General features: G+C 57.3%; 1 protein-coding gene across 1 annotated transcript; it reads left to right on the top strand.

Moving 5' to 3' along the window:
* The first annotated feature begins 9,905 nt into the window (after positions 1-9,905).
* Positions 9,906-19,350, top strand: CHRNB4 (cholinergic receptor nicotinic beta 4 subunit). The gene is made up of 6 exons (XM_045824981.1): positions 9,906-10,058; positions 13,077-13,225; positions 15,395-15,439; positions 15,541-15,650; positions 16,349-17,339; positions 18,566-19,350. The coding sequence occupies exons 1-6, from the start codon at positions 10,004-10,006 to the stop codon at positions 18,704-18,706; spliced, it is 1,491 nt and encodes a 496-aa protein (XP_045680937.1). The 5' UTR covers positions 9,906-10,003; the 3' UTR covers positions 18,707-19,350.
* The last annotated feature ends 243 nt before the right edge of the window (positions 19,351-19,593 follow it).

The following is a 19,593-nucleotide window of genomic DNA, read 5'->3' as shown; positions in this document are numbered from 1 at the left end:
ACTTCCTCAGCTACTAACAGGGTGGCCTCAGGAAGTCACTTCATCGCTGTCTTCAGCATTTTCATCTGCCAAATGGGGCTGCCAGTCTCTGCCTAGTCATGTGACTGACAGGCAGGCACATAACTGATGCCTGCCCCTGTCAGTTAGAACCATTTGGTCCCCGGATTGGTTTAAACAGGAGAAATGTGAAAGCTCACAAAATGGCAAAATTTGGCACCCTGCAGGCTTCAGACAGAGTTTGATCAGGGCGCTGGCTCTGTCTCTGTATAACTGCCTCCTTTCTACCCAATTTCCTTCATGGTTACAAAATGATTGCAGCCGTTCCAGGCCTCACACCTACCCTCTGCAGCATCCAGAGGAAGAAAAGTCCTTTTTCTTTGACCATGCAACAAAAGCACTCAGTCCCCACGGATTATGACGCTTCAGGCCACATCCCCACTTCTGAACCTGTGACTGTGGCTGGGCTGTGCCCTCACTGGCTGAGGCCCAGGTGGCCAAGGGTTGAGGTGACACACTCAGTACCTGAGCTCCTCCCACGGTGGAGACTCACCATGGAGGATCCTGCTTCTTTGTATTTGTGTCCCCGAAGCTGATACAATGTGCGACATACCAGGAGATGCTCAGGAAGAGCTTGTGGAATGGATGACCACCGAACGAGGTTTATGAAATCTGAGCGGGGGCTGGGGGGGGGGCGGAGATTGTGTGGTTAGAACATCCACCCTTCTCTGAACCAGCTGCCCAGTTGGTGGTAATTCCCCAGATTTCTCACCAGTGAATCCCCAAATGACAAAGGCTGGCCTTCACCTTTCCCCAGAGACGCTGGCGAAGCCTGAATGACCCCCTGCCGGGACCTGAGGGGGCATCTGTACACAGCGCCCTCTAGCAGGGAGCAGGCACATCAAAAATCCAGTTCCATTTTCAATCCTTGGACGCAATAAAGAATATTTGATTTATCTGTGAAATAGTTTTCGTTGGTTTAATGGGAATGAGGAGGAAATTGAGGGAAGGGCTTTCTAAAATCTGAGGGGGTGGAGGAGGGACATTCTCTGTAGCTGCAGCGGCCCCTGGTGGGGTCCCTCCTGAACAGCAGGGCCCCACCATGCAGGGACGACCCCCTGCAGTCCTGGGCCAGGGTGAGCGCCCAGCACCAAGGCTAGGGAATGGAGCTGAGCCAGGTCACATGGCAAGACAGGGGGATGGGAGCCCGCTCAACAGTGCCCTGAGCTCTGTCGGGGTCCCTCAAACCCACCACATCCAAAATATGCACTCAGCACCTTGCTGCTCCCCGGTTCCCCATGCCCAGTCAGTTACAGCTCCTCCGGCCCCCCAGTCCTATCTGCCAAGGTCGCCAACACCTACTGGCTCCACCTTCGCTGCAGTTCAACCTCCCCTCCTCTCATTCCTCAGCCCTCGGCCCTGAACCGCTCCCTGGGGTTCCCGTCTCAGGTCCCACCTCCGTGGGCACAGACCAGACCCTGCTCTCCGCCGCCTCAAACGTCTTCAGCAGCTCCCCGCTGCACAGAGTGAAGTCCCCCACACTTGACAGGACACCCAAGGAAGGCCCTGGCCTGTCAGTCTGCTCTCACTGGCCGAGAGCAGCGAGCCTCACTCCCTGGAGAACCACGGGGGGGCGCTCAGGCTCACTCCCAGGTGGGCTTCAGTGCTGCCGCCTGGTGGGAGGCGTGGGGAGTGTCTCCTGCTGCTGCCGCCGCCGCCGCCGGGCAGGGAGGGGACGCAGCCGCCAGCACGCACCGAGCACTTACATCCGCTTTGCACCAGGCCCCGGTTCTTCGGGAATTCACAGGAAGGATCTCATTTAATCGTCACAGCTCAGAGAGGCGGCGTTAGCCCCGCTGCACAGCCAAGACCCACAAGAGCTGGTCCATCCATCCTGCACTCGCCAGCTCCGAGTCCAGCGCACTTTCTGCTGCACTTTCCTCGGCCAGGGGCACCCCCCACCCCCACCACGAACCCTCGGGAAACACACTTCTGCTCTATGTAAAAGGCCCTTGAGTCCAGAGCCCTGGCACAGAACACTCCGCCGGCGATCACCAGTGCAGGCCGGTCCTCACAGCCACGGCTGACCCTCCCCGCGCCTGGCGCCCCTGCTAAATCAGGACCCCCAGGCCCAGCGGCAAGCAGGTCTTCGTGATTTCCTGAATGTCACGGAACACATCTGTCACCCCCCACAGCACCCCCTGAGCTTCCCACACCCCGCCCTGGGTGCGCCCAGGGAGGCGCTGCGCCATATGGCCAGGGAGCCCGTTGTGAAGGCCCATTTCAGCTAACTGGCTTCCAAGATGAAAAGCGATTAGGCAGAGGCCCCAGCGAGTCGCAGCCCTGGAAGTACACCCTGCAGACAGCTCCCTCGTCTCTCCACACCCCCCGGAACTCGGCTCTTTGTAAAGGCCTCCCCCCCCCCCGCCCCCGCCTCCACAGCCCAGGCCACTGCGTCTGCAGGCAGAAGGACAGCTCAGTGACACATTTACATCCAGACACAGATGACTGGCAGGAGCAAGATTGGAGACACGGACTCCTGTTTTTCTCTCCTCCCTGTCCTTCCCCAATATAAGGGCGTCCTCCCTGAGCTCTCCGAGCTGCTCCGGCAAAGTAAGCGAACCAAGGAGGGACTGTGGGGGCCTTCGATTTGTGGCCCTGTCAGACGCAGGTGCTGGGTGACCTGGGGACCTATGACTTGTGATTGGCACCTGGGGTGGGCACAGCCTGAACCTGGGGATCTGACGCTGTGCCCAGGTAGAAAGAGTCAGAGATGAGCTGAGGTGCAGGACACTCGGCTGGTGTCTCAGATGCTGGGAGAAACCCCCACACCTTTGGTGAACATGGGGAGCACCCTCTGTGAAGATGAAGGAGACACATGGGGGGAAAGGACAGGAGGGGGGACGCCTGAGTTTCCCCCTCACACCTCTGAGGGGTCCCCACTGCCCCAGGCCCTCTGCTTTCTGCCCCTCAGTCCAGGCTCCACCCCAGGGGTCACAGGGTCCTTGCTGTGTCTTTCCCTCCTGTTTCTCCTGCGGTCCCCTGTCATTGGATTTAGGGGCCACCCAGATAACCTATGAGAGTCTTAGTCACAGATACCAAGACCCCTCCCTTTTCCAAACAAGGTCACATTTGAAGATTTTAGGGGCGAAAAATGGACACACGTTTCTGGAAGGCACCATTCACCCCCCACCCCCACACACACATCTGTCACTGGGTGGCCCGCCCCCAGACTACCAGCCAGGCCCTGGTACCTGTTCACTCTTTGTGGCAATAAGAGCAGCGTCAGGGGACACTTACTGAGGACCAAGCACCAAGGACCGTGATGTGCCCTTAGCATTTGGTACCCCATGTCACTGTCACCCAGCCCGGTGAGGTTGGTGCTGTTGTCTCCACAGGACAGAGGAGGCAACTGAGGGTCAGAAAGATGCTCTTTCTCTGTATCTCAGTCTCTGTTTTTCCTACTAGTTGACGACAGCCAGAGAAAGAAGAATGTGTGTGTGCGTGTGAGAGAGAGAGAGAGAGAGAGCACATCAAATCCACTGCTAGAGAAGCTGACACCTGTACAGGAACCAGAGCCCTGGACCCTGGATGCCCTGACACTAAGCTGCATCCACCACAGTGGTCAGCGTTCTCAGTGCCCAGATGGCTGGCCGGAGCCAGAGCCAGGCCCAGGACTCGCTGGGGCGGGCCGTGCGAGGCCCAAGCCCCACACAGGACCCGCCCTCTCCAGGGCCCCGGCTCAGGCCTTCCACGCCTTGTTTCTGGGAAGCCAGATTGAATTAGCCGCTGCGCCCATCTGCCCAGTCCTGGGCCTAATACCATCTGGCAGCTCATGGACTCATGGCCAGAAATCCAATTTGCCACAGCTTAATTGAGCCCTGGACTCCCGGGGGCACTGGCCCTCGGGCCCTCCTGCCCAGCCAGCAGCAGATTTTCCGGTGATTAGGAGAAGGAGGAAGAAACAGCGGGAGCCAAGTTAATTTCAATTACCCTCATTCTCTCCGCAGCGCAGCACACACCCCTCGCTGAGAGCCCCTGTGCGTCAGCTGCAGTGGACACTGATAGGCATTAATATCTGGAGCACTCAGGGTGCGCCCGGCACCCTGCATTTACCTGCCCGCTCTGTTCAGAGAGCAGACTGCCCCCCCCACCCGTTGGCCCTCTGCATTCAGGAGCCCTGCCAGACAGGCTGTCCGTGCCCACGCTGCCTCAGACCTGCGTCTCCCTCTGTGGGAGCAAAGCCTGGGCGGCTGCAAGGCTCCTCACTCTGATGGAAACCACCCCTGTGGTCCCCACTCCACCCAATGCCCCTGGGAGCTGGGCCACAGATCACAGAGTGCATCCTGCTGGCTCTAAAGGTCAGCTGGGGAGTTCAAGCAGGGAAGCACCACGCTCAGATCTGTGTGCTTGGAAGGTCACTCTGGCTGTGCAGGGACGGGTGGGGGGCTGGAGGCAGCAGGGCCATGGTGAACGGGGCACAGACGGAGTCCCATGTGAGGGGCAGGTGACAGAGGAAGGGATCGCATCAGAGTGGAAAGAACCTTGGAGAAGCTTCTAGCCAGAGAGCTGTGGCCTGCGTGTGCGTCCCTGTGTGTATGTGGAGGGTGGGGTGGGAGAACAGACTCCATGAGGCTTTGAGGGCCCACGAGCAATAAGAAGTAGACATGAAAGGGCGTCCCTAGGGAGATGGGAGATGCTTTCCATTCCTTCTGGACACCAGGACCAAGAAACACGGCCCAAGTTAAAGCTCACCGGCTACCTGCTCCCGCTCTGAATCCGGCCCCACTGTGCGTGCCGCCAGGGGGCGCTGTGAGCCCTCACTCCCAACCCCCAGAAACGGCTGGGGACCAGCCCTGGAGAGGGATGCACCGGCCTCCGGTCCTGGGAGCCTGGGTGCGGGCCTGGGAGACAACGCAGCAGGAGACGCCGAGAGAGGTGTTCACACTTGGCTCCAGGTGGACGCAGGCAGTTTCTTTCGCCGGCACAACCGCCGCTGCGACGCATGCAGTTCAGTGCTCTCGGTATGCAGGTCGGATTCGGCCTGCAGGACCAGTTTTTGGAATTCCTGGTGCAAACACAGGGGAACTGTTTAGGCGTTTTCCCTACTAAGCAGCTGTACTAATTTACAGCCCAGCAGCAGCAGCACGTGAGGGTCTGTGCATCCAAACTCACGTCTGTCCGCTGTCATTTTTAAAATATTCCTCTGGTCCTGGCCAGGTGGCTCAGTAGGTTGCAGCATCCTCCCGATAGGCCAAACGTTTGTGGTTCGTCCCCAGTCAGGGTGCCTGCGGTGGTGGCTAGACAGGGCAACCGATCGATATTTCTCTTTCTGTCCCTCTCAAATCAATGAAAATAGCCTTCGGTGCAGATTTAAAAAAATAATAAAAATATCCTTCTGATCTGTGCTGGTTCAGCAAAAACGGGCTTCGGTTTCATTTCTTTTATTACTGTCATTGTTACCCATGGTTTCAAATGTTTCCTGCTTGTTTGTCCTTATTTTTAAACCACTTGTCTGTGAGCCCATCGTTGCCGTACCGATGTCTTTCTCCCGTTGATTTGTAACGACGGTGATCCTTCCTCAGACACATACTGAACTCTCCTAATTTATCACCTGCTCTTCAATTGTGTTTATAGTGTTTTCATGTGCGAACCTCTGTGCTGCCCCATCTTCAACCAGGGTGTCTGCGCTGGTATTAAGCTTAGAGAGACCTCCTCCTTGTGAACAGGGCATCCACATTTTGCTCTGGTTCATCATCTCTTTGCATTATTTATTACATTTTAACTCTGACCTCATTTGGAATTTATGTGCGTATGTGGTTTGGGAAAGATGAAATCCTTCCTTTTCTCAGCCCCATTTATTCATTTCCTGTCTGCTTTGAAAGGCCATGTTTGTCAAATTCTCAACACCGGTGCACCGGGGATTTCTGCGTTTTCCACCACGCCACTTGCTGCGCCTTTGATGAGGATCAGCCCTCCATGTCATTCTTTCCTTTCTTTCGGGACTTGGCTGTTCTCTGCCACTCACTGATGATGCTTACAATGAATTTATCAAGTACACTGTCACTTTCCTCCCCCAAAACAATTCCTTTGGGGTTTTGATGGGAACTTACGAATTCACTCGAGGACATTATAAATTCATCCCTGGCTGAGGGGCACAGTGCTCCCTGACTCCGATGCCCACCTAGAGGGTGTTCACAATGCACCGAAGGCAAAGGCCGCCAGTCCGAGGGTTCCTGGCCTCGCTGCTAGGCCCAGCCTCTCCCTCCCCTGCCCACCGGCCTTGAAAGGCCCATTAGGAAGAGGCCATCCCTCTGACTTCATTCCCCCTGTGCCCTGTGGGCCAGGCCAGAAGGTGTAGGAGGTAGAAGGAGCCACTCCTCAGCTGTCCCCGCAGGTTGGCCACCAGCTTGCAGAACCTCCAGTCCCTGGTCCTCCCATGCTAGCATGGGGCTGTGGGGGGCTGGAGGGAGCATGTCTGCCAGCACCCAGGGGTCCTGATAAGGACAGGACAGGATAAGGGTGCAGATGTCCTGATGCTCGGCTAACTCTCCATACACTGCTGATGGGACAGAGAGATTCCGAGAGGCTTCCAGAGACAATTCACGAGAGCAGAAGAGAAAGACAAGGACAGGCTGGAATAAACTGGGGGATGGGCTGCTTTCCCCCCAAAAGAAGGCACACACACCACAGCCACCCAGGCTCAATGCCCCCCACCATGTCTATCCTCTCTGCCCCCACCACCCATTCCCACCCCCATGGCGCTGCCAAGTGTGTCAGGGAACCAGCAGAATCCACATCAGAAAGTAGAAGCTGGGGCCCACTCGGCCCTGATGTCACACTCTGATTTCCTCAGAGTACCCAGTGATTTGAGACTACGTATGAGACCCGGGACACCTGACCTCAGGGTCACCAGGGGTCAAAACTGAAAAACAGAAGATGCAGAGAGCACTGTGGAACCCTGAGTCGGTTACAAGGGGCTCAGCAAGGTAAGTGAGGCAGACGCAGGTACTGTGTGAGATCGCTGATGTGAGCACCTAAAGAAGCGACACCTGCAACAGAGAGGGCAAATGCTGGTTACGGGCCGGGGGTCAGGGGGTGGGCAGGAATGACTGTGGAAGAAAAGCCCAGCAGGGGCAGAACTTGGCAGAAGGACACCCAGCAGTGGCCTGCCCTGCCACCCCACCCCCAGTGCCGCTGGAGAAATAGGCTTCAGAGGAACCTGACTCAGCCTTCCCACCAGAACCACAGCCTTTGCCCAGATGCCAAAGGTCACCAGAGGGGCCAGGCAGAGCCAGATACAAAAAAAAAAAAAATCACATACTGACTAAGGAAATCTTTCAAGAGCTGAGACCATAAAGACTGGAGAAGTCAGGATGGGCTTCCTGGAGGAGATGCTGGAGCTGAGCTCTGAATGCCCAGTGAGCTCTGACAAGCCGAAAGGTTGGAGGGGCTGCTCAGGACAGAATGGGGCAGACACTCTGGAGTTAAACCAGGAGGTAGAAAAGCCTCATTTGCTGCCTGCCTCAGAACCTAAGACACAAACCGATACCCTTAGTCATGACACTGATGATTGAAGAAGGAAAAATCAGGATTACCCTGTGGAAGGATCCTATTAAGCCTATACCTCTCTGCTATAGAGGCAACAGGAGAAAAAAGAGGGGAGGGCAATGTCCCATCTACTGTCTTTTTACTTGTGAGAAATCCACAGCTCAGGAAGGTGGGTAGCTTACCCTCCACAGACACTATATGGCCGAAGTAGGATTTGAACCCAAGTTGATAAAACAAAGACTCTTGCACCTCCCCCTGCCCACTCCCCAAGCCACAGCCACTCCTGAGCACCCGGCTGCCCACACAGCCTCATTCGTGGTCAGGGCAGCTCCACAGTGAGGAAAAGGAGAAAGGAGCTTCTCCAAAGTCACCTCGCCCCAAGGGACAGGGGCGGAGCCCATGTCTGTCAGCCCCACTGCCTTAACTGCCGCTTACACTCTGAGAGACACAGAGCCCAAGGATGGAGGGACCACGGAGAAAACCCCTTCCCACCTGCCGTGTAGCAGAAGACGACTCTTTGAGCAAGGTGACGTGCTGGCAGCAGCCACCAAGCAGCACCAACCTGGCAGGCGAGGCCTCAGACAGGCCTGGGTGGGGCCCACCACAGTGGAGGGGGCCCCTGCCGTCCGTTGTCTGAAACCCCTCAGGTCTGCACTCGTAAGGTCTCTGGTCTGAGTCAGCCCTGACCCAGGTTCCCGAGCCCCAGCTGCAGAGCCACCAGCACTGCCAGCTCCGAGGCCTCAGCTGCTGTGTGCCCCGACACTGATGAGCACTTGGGGAGCCGGCTGCGCCCGCAGCAGAGGGAGCAGGTGCAGGAGAGGGAGCGGAGAGTGGTGGGGTCAGGGAGCAAGGGCCACGGGGACCCAACAGAGGCCAGACAGGGATGGAACTGGCAGCTCTACCTCCCTCCTCCCCCCTTCAGTTTTCACTCCTATAAAATGGGGGCCATAAAGTCTGGGGAGGACAAACTGGGAATTAGTTGTGAAGTAGGTACTGTAGCACCTAGTAGGGCCGGCACACTGTGGCTTCCTCCCCACCTGCCAGCGACATGAGGATCAAGAGCCCACCCTGACCTGGAGCCCTTTCAGGCTGCTGTGGGGCAGACCGACTGTTGTAACGAACAGTTCTGCCAAGAGAGACGTCTCACGGAAGCTGCGGAAGAAGAGGGAAGGCTTCCTGGAGGAGGAGGGAGCCCCCTGGAAGGAGCTCAGGGAAGCACCCAGCAAAGGGGGCTCCTCCCAGCCTCACAGCCTTCTCTTGCCCCCTCCTTCAGCTCCCCTAGGTCACCGCCCCACCCCCCCAGCCCAGCCAGGCCTGCCCACTCCACCTCCAAGCCCACAGCCTCCAGTGACATATTTCAAACGTGCAAAGATGAGCTAAATTATTCAATCACCCCCAGATCTCCTGCGGCTCCCCACTGTGTCAGAGCCCAGCAGCTTATCCCAGCTGACCGTGCCTCCTCCACGGTGGACTTCAGCCTCCACCTCTCAGCACTGCCCACTTGGGGTTCCTTCACTGTGTCTTTGTCTCCAAGCCAGTCCCCCACCCTCGCCAGCCTGGCCCCCACCCTCCACTAAGCTTAACAATTGCAGCCTTTTTCTCAAGACTCAGCTCGGGGATCACGGTCTCTCTCTCTCTCTCTCTCTCTTCTGCGCTTTTCTCGCAGGCAGCCTCACATCACAGCAAGATCTCCACCCGACAGAGAGGGTCTCGGAGCCGGGAACCACTTGCTTAAAATAATAGAAACAATGTTTTGTTGTTTAGGTGGAGTTGAAATTCACACAGCATAACATCGAGCGTCTTAAAGTGCACGCCCGCCGCCGCCGTCCAGTCGCCAACCACGTCCCCACGCCCGAGGAGCCGCTCACTCGCTCGCTCCGTGAGCAGCAAGTCCCCACCAACAAAACACTGTAACGCAGAGATGAAACACCGGAGACATAAAATATGTTTATGACCTTTTTATTTAGCACAACGGCGTTATTCCCCCCTAAATCTCGACTCCCCTGCATTTCCAAGGAGCTCCAGAATGGCATTTTTAAAGGGACTGATTTGCATTTTCAGCCCCAACTCTCTTCCCCTTGAATTGCACCCTCCCAGGCGCCACCCTTGTCCTAACCTCCCGACCCTGTGTCCACAGACTCGGGCCTCAGTCTCCCCAACTGCACGGAAGACACAGGTACTGTCCTGCCACCTGGGGAGTAGGTTCGCAGGTACCATGGCCACCACTGGGCCGGTGACCCAGCCTCCCGGCGGGTCTAGAAGCACAAGCCCCGCCCCCAGCCCTGACTGGGCGGAGCCACAGCCCAGCGTGTGCAGCTGGACGGGCTCCCGCGGGGTCCTGGCGCCCGCCGCGCCGACACCCGCCCTGGCCACACCTGCTCTGTCACGGACTGGCAGCCACCTGCGCCCAGCGGTCCGCCACCAGCCCGCGTGCCGCCTCCCGGGCCCGCCCGCCATGAGGGGCGCGCACCCCCTGGTCCTTTTCTCCCTGGCTGCCCTTTGCGGGCGCGGTGAGTTCTGCGGGGAAGGAGGGAGGGCGCCGGGTCCAGAGCCCAGACCAGCCACAGGTGGGAGGGGTGTGGCCGAGAGTGTCCTGGCCGCGTGGCCTGTGTCCTGGGGCGACAGGTCAGGGCTCTCCAAGAAGGGCTGTGGACACCTACGGACATGGGCTCCTCGGCTCTGGGTGTCCCAGGTTCGTCCCTGCGCGCGTGGACTCCCGGAGCAAGCCCGCAGCTCGGCCATGCTGGGAGGGGGCTGGCCCAGCCTGCCAGCCCGGGCATGTGTGCAGTTTGGGGGCATCTCCTCGGAAACACCACCGTCCCTGGTCACCCACCCCGGGCGGGACTGGACAGCCAGCTTGGCTGAGGGCCACGCGGGAACCTGCAGGTCCTGACACCCACTCAGCCTTCCCAGGCAGAGTCCCGAGTTTCCAGGCCTCAGGTTCCTCGCCTGAGCGCCAGGGACGCTTTCGGCTCCTGCTCTGTGGCCCAGGATTGTCCTCTGAGCCCCGGTCAGCCCGGAGCCCCAGGCTCCCGTCTTCCCCATCAGGGGGCGTTGCAGGAGCGACAGAGAAGCACGGGGGGCACTCGGTGTGTCCTGGCTCCTGCGCCACTTGCTGGCGACCCCGTGCCATTGGGTTCCCCTGGGCCTCAGGTTCCCAGTCTGTTCCGTGGGGTCATAACTCCAGCGACAGATGTGGCCGCGCTGAGGTGTCAGTCAGCCGCAGTGTGTGTGAAACGTGGTGGTGGGGGGGGGGGCGGGCGACTGTGGGCAACAGAATCCCCCAGCGCAGGGTCCTGGCTTCCAGAGCTGACTGTATAGACACGCAGCCTGGGGTCTGCATTTACCTGGCATCCAGGTGATTCTCACACGATAGGAGAGACTGCTGATCATAAAGGTGAGCTTTTCGTAACCGGTAAAACCCTCCAACTTTTAAAAAAAAATCTGTACCTGCCTTTTAACAGATGCAGGTCTCCTGCTGTCAGCCTCAGTTCAGGACACTCCCCGCCCACGGCAGCCCCTGCCTTTGCACCGCTCCCTTGCCAAGAAGATTCTGTGGCCACTCCCTTCTGTAATGTGGTTTCAAGTTAGGGCTTCTCTCCCCACTTTCCCAACACAGATTTTCAGACCACCGATGATGCCCTTTGGCACTGAACGCACGCTCACACTGGTTCGCACTCCAGCTGCGGTCCTGGAGTCTTAACCCTCTTCCCAGGGGAGGCCCACCCTGGACGAGGCAGAGGGTCCACTCCCCACCAGACAACGGGGAGTGACTGACCCCTGGTGGCCGGCTCTAGGTTTCACAGTGTCAGCCCCAGGCTGAGATGCGAGAGTGCGCCCCAGAAGCTTCTGCCCACCGCTGCGGGTTCTGGGCCACCCTGTCATCTTAGGGTGAGGGGCCTGTCCTCCGTCTCTTGGAACTGGCAGTTGTCACAGTGCACAAAACTGCAGATTGGAAAGTCTAAACATATGTTGTCCTGAGCTCTCTTCTGGGGGTGGGAGCACATTCCAGCCCCCAGCAGCCCCCACACTCACATGCAAGTCCAGACACAGGTGCCTGAGCACACACTCTGCTCTGAACACCACAGGCCCCTGCAGGCGCAGCCTCCTTCCAGGGAATTAGCAGGGCAGGAGAGAAGGCCCAGGGTCCATGGGGGGACCTGAGTCCGAAAGAGGCTCCTGGAGCTGGCTCCGCCTCTGCCTTGGTCTGTGCCTCCCCACTATGGTCTTTTTCTCCAGCTGAGAAACAGAGTTGGGGTGAATGATCTAAGGCTTTTGGAGCCTGTAATTCAGGAGCCCACAACTGGTCCTCATGATGGGGAAGGCTCCCTTGGGGCCAGCTGAACGCCTGACAGGCAGGACAGGCCCAGCAATGGACAACCCGTGCACCCCGGGAGGGCTCAGCCAGAGGCCTGCAGAGCAGCCCTGGCCTCTCAGGAACTGGGGTGGAGACGCCTCCGGGGCTGCAGAGATGTGGGATCCACCCTTCCCCAGGACTGCAGGGCTGGGGCCAGGAGCTGAAGGTTCAGACCCCAGAGGTATCCCAGATGTGCCAGATGGGCGTGGGCAGGTCATAGCCCTCTTTCTGAAATGACCGGTCAGCTGATACATATATATCCTGAAGAGGGGCACTGGGAGGGACCCAGCTGTAGGCTGGGGCCGCAGACCGGCTTCCAGGGCATTCAAGCAGCTGCCATCTGAGAGGGGTTCGGGGTACTGAGAGGCAGGCCTCAGAATCTAGGCCAAGCAACAGCCAACAGTCTGGACAGCCTGAGGCAGTGTGGGGGAGGGACGGAAGAGCAGGTGCGCTGGGAGCATCTTCCGCAGGGCGCTAAATGTGGTGTGTGCTCTACATAGGCAGCAATTTGGAAAGTGCATGGAGCAGGCAGGGTGGCCTGAGGTCCACCCAGCACCCACCCAGAATCTGCCTCACACACGCTCCTGCTGTGAGCCCCCTGGCCCCAACCAGACACAGGAGTTGGGTGCGACCAGTGAGCTGGCCCTTCCGTCCCAGGCCTGGTGAGCTGGCCGCCCCCTCCCGGCACCCCCACCTCCTCAGCCTCCCTCATTCCCTACGCTCTGCCACCTGCTCTCTGACCCCCACATCACTTTCTCTGCACACTCTTGTCTCTTTCCCTACTCCTGGACTGTCCTGCTCAGGGGTCCTTGACCTTCCTCTGAGTGTCCCTCTTTCCAAAGTGCCACCCCACCCACAACACATTCTCTCCCTGAAGAGTCCAGACAGGGCAGGCGGTGAGGGAGGACCAGAGCTGGAGGACAGACGGAGAGACTCGGAAGGTGGTGTAGATGGAACGAGGCGGCCAGTAGAAGCCTAGAGTGTGGGGAGCCACTCACTGCGAGAGGAACAGGAGGAGGGCGAGTTGGGATGCGGGAGGACAGCTGGGCCCTGTCCTGGATGTTGAATTGGGAGTCCCCGAGGACCCCGTGCAGCTGGCCCTTGGAGCACGTGCCTCCACGCAGCAGGCGTCCCTGGAACGGGGCCAGCAGTTCTGACTGTGTGTCCCCAGGGGACTGCCGAGTGGCCAACACCGAGGAGAAGCTCATGGATGACCTTCTGAACAAGACCCGCTATAGCAACCTGATCCGCCCGGCCACCAACTCCTCGCAGCTCATCTCCATCCAGCTGCAGCTCTCGCTGGCACAGCTCATCAGCGTGGTGAGTGCAGGGAGGAGGGCCCGGGCTCTCGGTGCCCTGGTCACGTCTTGGGGAAAGGGGTGGCCATTCAGTGTACAGGGCCAGGAGTCAGGGGGGCTGGGCTTTCCCTCTGACATTGCCTGGACTTGTGGATGGGGTCCCTCGCTCTCCACCTGACCTTGTCCCTGTGCATACATTGACAGTGAAGGGGAGTGAGAGATGGCACTGAGGCGCACAAGAACTTTCTGGGTGACAGAAATGTTCTACATCTTGGAAGGAACCTTGTTATGTGGGTAACACCCTTGTTAAAACTGATAAAACTACATGGAAGATCTCTGCATTTCACTGAATGGCAATGATACCTCAAATTTAAAATATTATTAAAAAGGTTTATTTCTTTATTTTTAAAGAAACTGGAAGAGAGGAAGAGAAACATCAATATGTAGTTGCCTCTCATGTGCCTCCTACTGGGGACCTGGCCCACAACCCAGGCACATGCCCTGTCTAGGAATTGAACTGGTGACCTTTTGATTTGCCAGCTGGCACTCAATCTACTGAGCCACAGCAGCCAGGGCTTAAAATATTTTTTTAAAGACAAATGAAGGTTTTCCACTCTCAGTGTTGGCAGAGTAGCTTGTTGCAGACTAACCTTTCCATAAGAACAGTTAGGAAAGCTGCCCCCTCCTCTGAAAAAAACTTTGTTTGAAGGTCTTGGAGGGCTTGGCCAGGACCTGGGGGACCAGCTCCAGGAGCTGACCCTGGGCTGTCTGGTGCTCTTCCCCATGTTTGGTGATTGGTGAATGGGAACAGGGCTAAGGGCTGAGCAGGAAGTGCTGCCTAAGAGGCCATGAGGCCCAGCGAATGCTCGGCACCCCCACGGGACTGGGGGCACACTGGCGTCTGAGCTTCTCTACGGAGAAAGGGCTTTGAAAGGACCTTGAAAGGACCACCCCTAACAGTGAAACAGAAATAGACCAGCCCTCACAAACATTGAGCCTGCTTTTTCAACCAGCTCAGCCACTAGACTAAAGTGACAACGACCCTTCCTCGAACTGCCTGCCATAAAGCCGAAGTCAGCACTCCACAGAGACAGACACAGCCACGCACCGAGTGACAATGTCTCACTCATTTACACACCACATATATGAAAGTGGCCCCACAAGGTCAAAAGGGAGCTGAAAAATTCCAACAGCGTGGTACATCGTAGCTGTCAAAATGCCATATTGCTACGCATCACAGTTGCCTGCAGTATTCGGTACAGTACTGTGCTCTGCAGGGGGCAGCCCAGGAGCAGTAGGCTCGACTGCACAGCCCAGGCGTGTAGCCACCTGTGCCAGCCAGGTGTGTGGGGGCAACTCTGTGATGTTCGCACAACGATGACATCACCTAATGACGCATTTCCCTGAGTGTATCCCTACTGGTAAATGACGCCTGACTATAAAGTCAAATAAAAATTTGCTAGGCACCCCAATAACACAATACAAAATAAGGAAAGACCAAAAGAAGAAAAAAAAACATGATGAAACAAACAAACATTAAAAGACAACCAGATGATGTAGTCAGACAAACTTTTTGAAAAACTACCATTAAGGTGGTCAGCTTTATGTTATGTACATTTTACCACTATTAAAAATAGATTAAAAATACATAAATTTTCTGAAAAAATAGCTATTGATAACTGTTCCTGAAAATGACAGTGATGGAGAATCAAAAGCCCATTGTGAGATGGATTTGATAACAGACTGGTCACAGCAGAAGAGAAGGTGAAGGGCCAGGAAGGGAAGCTAGTGCAAAATATCTAGACAAATGACAGAAAAATGATGGAGAATAAAGAAGACAAACCTTTGAGCCGTCCCACAGAGGTGGGGTTGATAGTTAGCCCCTGGGCTCTGGAGCTCAGAGTCTTTTTTGTTTTCCTTAGAGAGAGGGGAAGGGAAGGAGAAAGACAAGGAGAGAAACAACAATATGTGGTTGCCTCTTGCATACCCGCTACTGGGAACCTGGCCTGTAACCCAGGCATGTGCCCTGACTGGGATTTGAACCAGCGACCCTTTGGCTCTCAGGCCAGTGCTCAAAGTACTGAGTCACACCAGCCAGGGCTCAGGGCCTTCTCCGTGATGACATGATAACGTGGTTCTGCATGGGAAGGCTCCTCCCACCCCGTGAACTCATACCCCTCTCCCTCCCCAGAATGAGAGAGAGCAGATCATGACCACCAACGTCTGGCTGAAGCAGGTAAGCTTCCCGAGAGTCCCCAGCCCAGGAGGCCTTTCCTGCAGGGCTGCCTGTCGGTGGCTCTGGGACTACACGTGACAGGGCCCTGCCTGCCCGCTCAGGAATGGACCGACAACCGCCTGGCCTGGAACAGCTCCCGCTACGAGGGCGTGAACATCCTGCGGATCCCTGCGAAGCGCATCTGGCTGCCTGACATCGTGCTGTACAACAAGTGAGTGGTGGCGGGGCAGGGGTGGAACGGGCCAGGCTGGGCCAGGTCCTGCCTCTAGGGTCCTCCAGTCCTAAGTCCAGCCCTGGGCTTCCTGTGTGCCTCACCCCGATGATCTGGCCGTGATGCTGGAGAGGGAGTTAGAGATGAGCAGAGCCAGTGTGCTCAGCTGCGGATAGGGAACAGGAGGCCCGGAGATGCACTCAGGCACTGGTGGGTGCAGGACCAGCACCCTAACCCGAAGACTTGTACTCTGTCTGGGCTCTGTTATGTGTAAACACCTTCAGCAGCAGAGGGAGCTAAAGAGACTCTCTGGGGTTGTAGTTACACCAGCAGAAGCATGAATGAGTATGAGCGTGGGGTCTAGGGACAGAGACCCAAGCTCAAATCTCAGTTGTCCGGCTGACTGGCTTCCTGACCTGGAAGAAGTCACTTAACGTCTCTGACCCTCAGTTTTCCCAGGCGCACAATGGGATAATAACAAAACCTCCCTCCCTGGATTGCTGTGCAGACTTAGTGAGCTGGTTTGGGTGAAGCTTTCCTTTAGTTGCCAGTGACGCAGGCTTCCCAGGGAGGGCACGGCGTGGGGCAGGGGGCGCCTAGTGAGAGTCATCCTGCAGGGTCTTTGGTGAGTCCTAGTGACAGGCCTGGCCTCGTCTGGGGATTTCACGCTGTTCCCCCCGGGCCCTGCTGCGCTCCAGTGCTGACGGGACCTACGAGGTGTCTCTCTACACCAACGTGGTGGTCCGCTCCAACGGCAGCATCATGTGGCTGCCCCCGGCCATCTGCAAGAGCGCCTGCAAGATCGAGGTGAAGCACTTCCCCTTCGACCAGCAGAACTGCAGCCTCAAGTTCCGCTCCTGGACCTACGACCACACGGAGATCGACATGGTGCTGAAGTCGCCCACGGCCAGCATGGACGACTTTACCCCCAGCGGCGAGTGGGACATAGTGGCCCTCCCGGGGCGGAGAACGGTGAACCCGCAGGACCCCAGCTATGTGGACGTGACGTACGACTTCATCATCAGGCGCAAGCCGCTCTTCTACACCATCAACGTCATCATCCCCTGTGTGCTCATCACCTCCCTGTCCATCCTCGTCTTCTACCTGCCCTCCGACTGCGGCGAGAAGATGACGCTGTGCATCTCCGTGCTGCTGGCACTCACCGTCTTCCTGCTGCTCATCTCCAAGATCGTGCCGCCCACCTCCCTGGACGTGCCGCTCATCGGCAAGTACCTCATGTTCACCATGGTGCTGGTCACCTTCTCCATTGTCACCAGCGTGTGCGTGCTCAACGTGCACCACCGTTCGCCCAGCACCCACACCATGGCACCCTGGGTCAGGCGCTGCTTCCTGCACCAGCTGCCCACCTTCCTCTTCATGAAGCGCCCTGACAGCAAACCTCTAAGGTCCCCCCAGCCCAGTCAGTCTCACCTGCCCCAGTCTGAGGTCACTGCCGCCGCCACCTCAGCCACGGGCCCTGCCAGCTCCTCCAACTTCTACGGGAGCTCCATGTACTTTGTGAGTCCTTCCTCTGCAGCTCCCAAGTCCCCATCCGGCTCCGACTTGCTGAGGACCCCCAGGGATTTCCGCCTGAGGCCTACTGGGAGGTTCCAGCAGGACGTGCAGGAAGCATTGGAAGGTGTCAGCTTCATCGCCCAGCACATGAAGAGTGATGATCAGGACCAGAGTGTAAGTTGCCAGCCCAGCCATGTCCGCTGCCCAGTGGGTGGAGCTCGGGTGCCCGTGTCCCCGTTTCCACAGTTAATTCCTGTGGGCCAAGGGCTTGCAAGCTCTTTGTTGGAATAAGGAATCCAACGTGGAAATGAGTTCTAGGACAGCTCCACACATCGGGGGACAGGAAGGAAGGGCCAGTGCTCCTCTTCATTTGTTCTGGGCTCCCCAGAGGCAGAGGGGGGTTACATGAGAAGGGGGTCTCAGCACAGTGAGGAAGGAGGGACAGTGACATGAGCAAGGACAGGAAAGCAACCTGGGTGTCGGTGGGCAGGACACTGCCAGGGCCTCCTGAGGGTGCATGGGAAGGAAGTGCAGAGGCATCCCTCGGAGTGGGGTTGGCATCAGCCCCCCAGCTCCCACCCCTGTGGTTATAGCAGCTGGCTGTGCAGCAGGCACCCTGGGTGCTAGAGGAGCCCCGGCAGGGAAGACAGAGATGCAGGTGCCTGAAGTGGGAGGCATCAGTGGGCTGGAAATGACATCTGTAGCTTTTAGGGACACCGGTGGCCAGGGCACTGACGGCATCTGCTCCCACCTTCGTCAGGCATGCCAAGGGGCCATACAAACACTATGGCTTCCAGGAGTATAGACATCAATGAAAACAGTATTGCCTCCATGGTAACAAATCAGCCGGTAGGGTCACTCCAAATGCAGATGTTTAAAAGGAGGTCATGTTCACATTTAGAGGACAGAGCGATGGGTGCCAGAGTGTAGCTGTCTCACTTGAAAGGACAAGTCTGTCACTGAACGTCAAATGTGATGGTCACAGTAAGATGTGTCCACACACACACACGTCCACCCCAGGCAGCACGGTGTCTCAGTCTTGTGAACGTTCTCATCTCAACACTATTGGAGCCAGGCCTCCGAGCAGGTGTTTCCCCCTCAGCTCACAGCTGCGTGGGGAAAAGAGGGCATCTGCTCCTCCTTACCTTTCTGCGGTTTCTCTCTGAGGCCCCATCCTCAAGGGAAGCCCTGGAGTCCATTAGGTAGCACTCGAGGAAGAGCAGGCTGGAAATGCTCCAGAATTACACTGTGGAGAAGAAAAAAGAGAACTGGTAACAAACAGAATATAGGACACAAGCTCTTCTTCTGAGTGCAGCCCTGGCAAGATAGTGAGGGCCCAACTTGGGGAGCAGCGGGGAACCCGGCCCTCGACTGTATGACCCGCCTCTGTCTGCCCACAGGTCGTGGAGGACTGGAAATACGTGGCTGTGGTGGTGGACCGGCTGTTCCTGTGGGTGTTCGTGGTTGTGTGCGTGCTGGGCACTGTGGGCCTTTTCCTGCCTCCCTTCTTCCAGACCCACACACCATCTGGGGGACCCTAGGCTGCCTGCAGGTCCCGGTTGTGGGGTGAGATGATGTGAGCAGCGGAGTGGGCAGTTTGCCGTTTCCTTCCGGGTCACAGCTGCTGAGAGCTTACATGGATACGACACCATCACCCGTCAACCCATCCAACTGCCACGGCCTGGGAAGGACAAGGATTGGGGCCTGGACTGGCCTCCTCAAAGGCCTCGCAGGAAGCCAGGAAACTGCAGCTGGAGGGGCTTTGGGCAGACTAATTCTGGCCAGTCCCTCTTCTTTCCCCGCATCCGGATAAGGACAGGCTTCACAGCAGCACCTACTACGTGCCAGTCATCTTACCTCACACTCTGTCTCCCTCCACTCCCTCTGGTCCCCCAGGCTCACTGGCCTTCAATCTCTCACACATTCCAGCATCCTCCCAGCTCTAAGCCTGTGCATTTACAGCACCTTCTACCTGACACCTCCCTGCCCCCATGGGCACGGAACCTGCCACCTTCCTCAAGGGCTCCTCAGTTCCTCAGTTTCTGATCTGCTGGCATGTTTATGGTCCACATCTACCCACTAGGGTGAGAGCTCTGTGAGAGCAGGGACCTGGTCCTTCCTGTTCGCTGCAGCGCCCCCAGGGCCCAGGACACAACTCGGCACAATAAACGTATGTTGGATGAGTGAAGGGCTTCTGTTCCTCCTTCAAGCCATCCCCGGTTCTCCACACAGAAGCGATGGCCCCGTCCTCCTCCTCCTCCCTCACAGCCCAGGTCCCATCTGTTTTGCCTCATCCCTGGGTCAGGTGTGCCTCCCTCACAGCTTCTCTGACTGGCCGTATTTTGCTGTGTATAATGCATAATATTTTGCCCAAATCTTTGAGGGAAAAATAAGGATGTGCATTATACATGGCAAAATACAGTGCTAT

Source organism: Phyllostomus hastatus, unplaced genomic scaffold, assembly GCF_019186645.2.
Source record: "Phyllostomus hastatus isolate PE091 unplaced genomic scaffold, TTU_PhHast_1.1 phas_scaffold_555, whole genome shotgun sequence".
NCBI lineage: Eukaryota > Metazoa > Chordata > Mammalia > Chiroptera > Phyllostomidae > Phyllostomus > Phyllostomus hastatus.
Note: the sequence above shows the minus strand (reverse complement) of the source record. Positions and strands in the feature narration are given on the sequence as shown.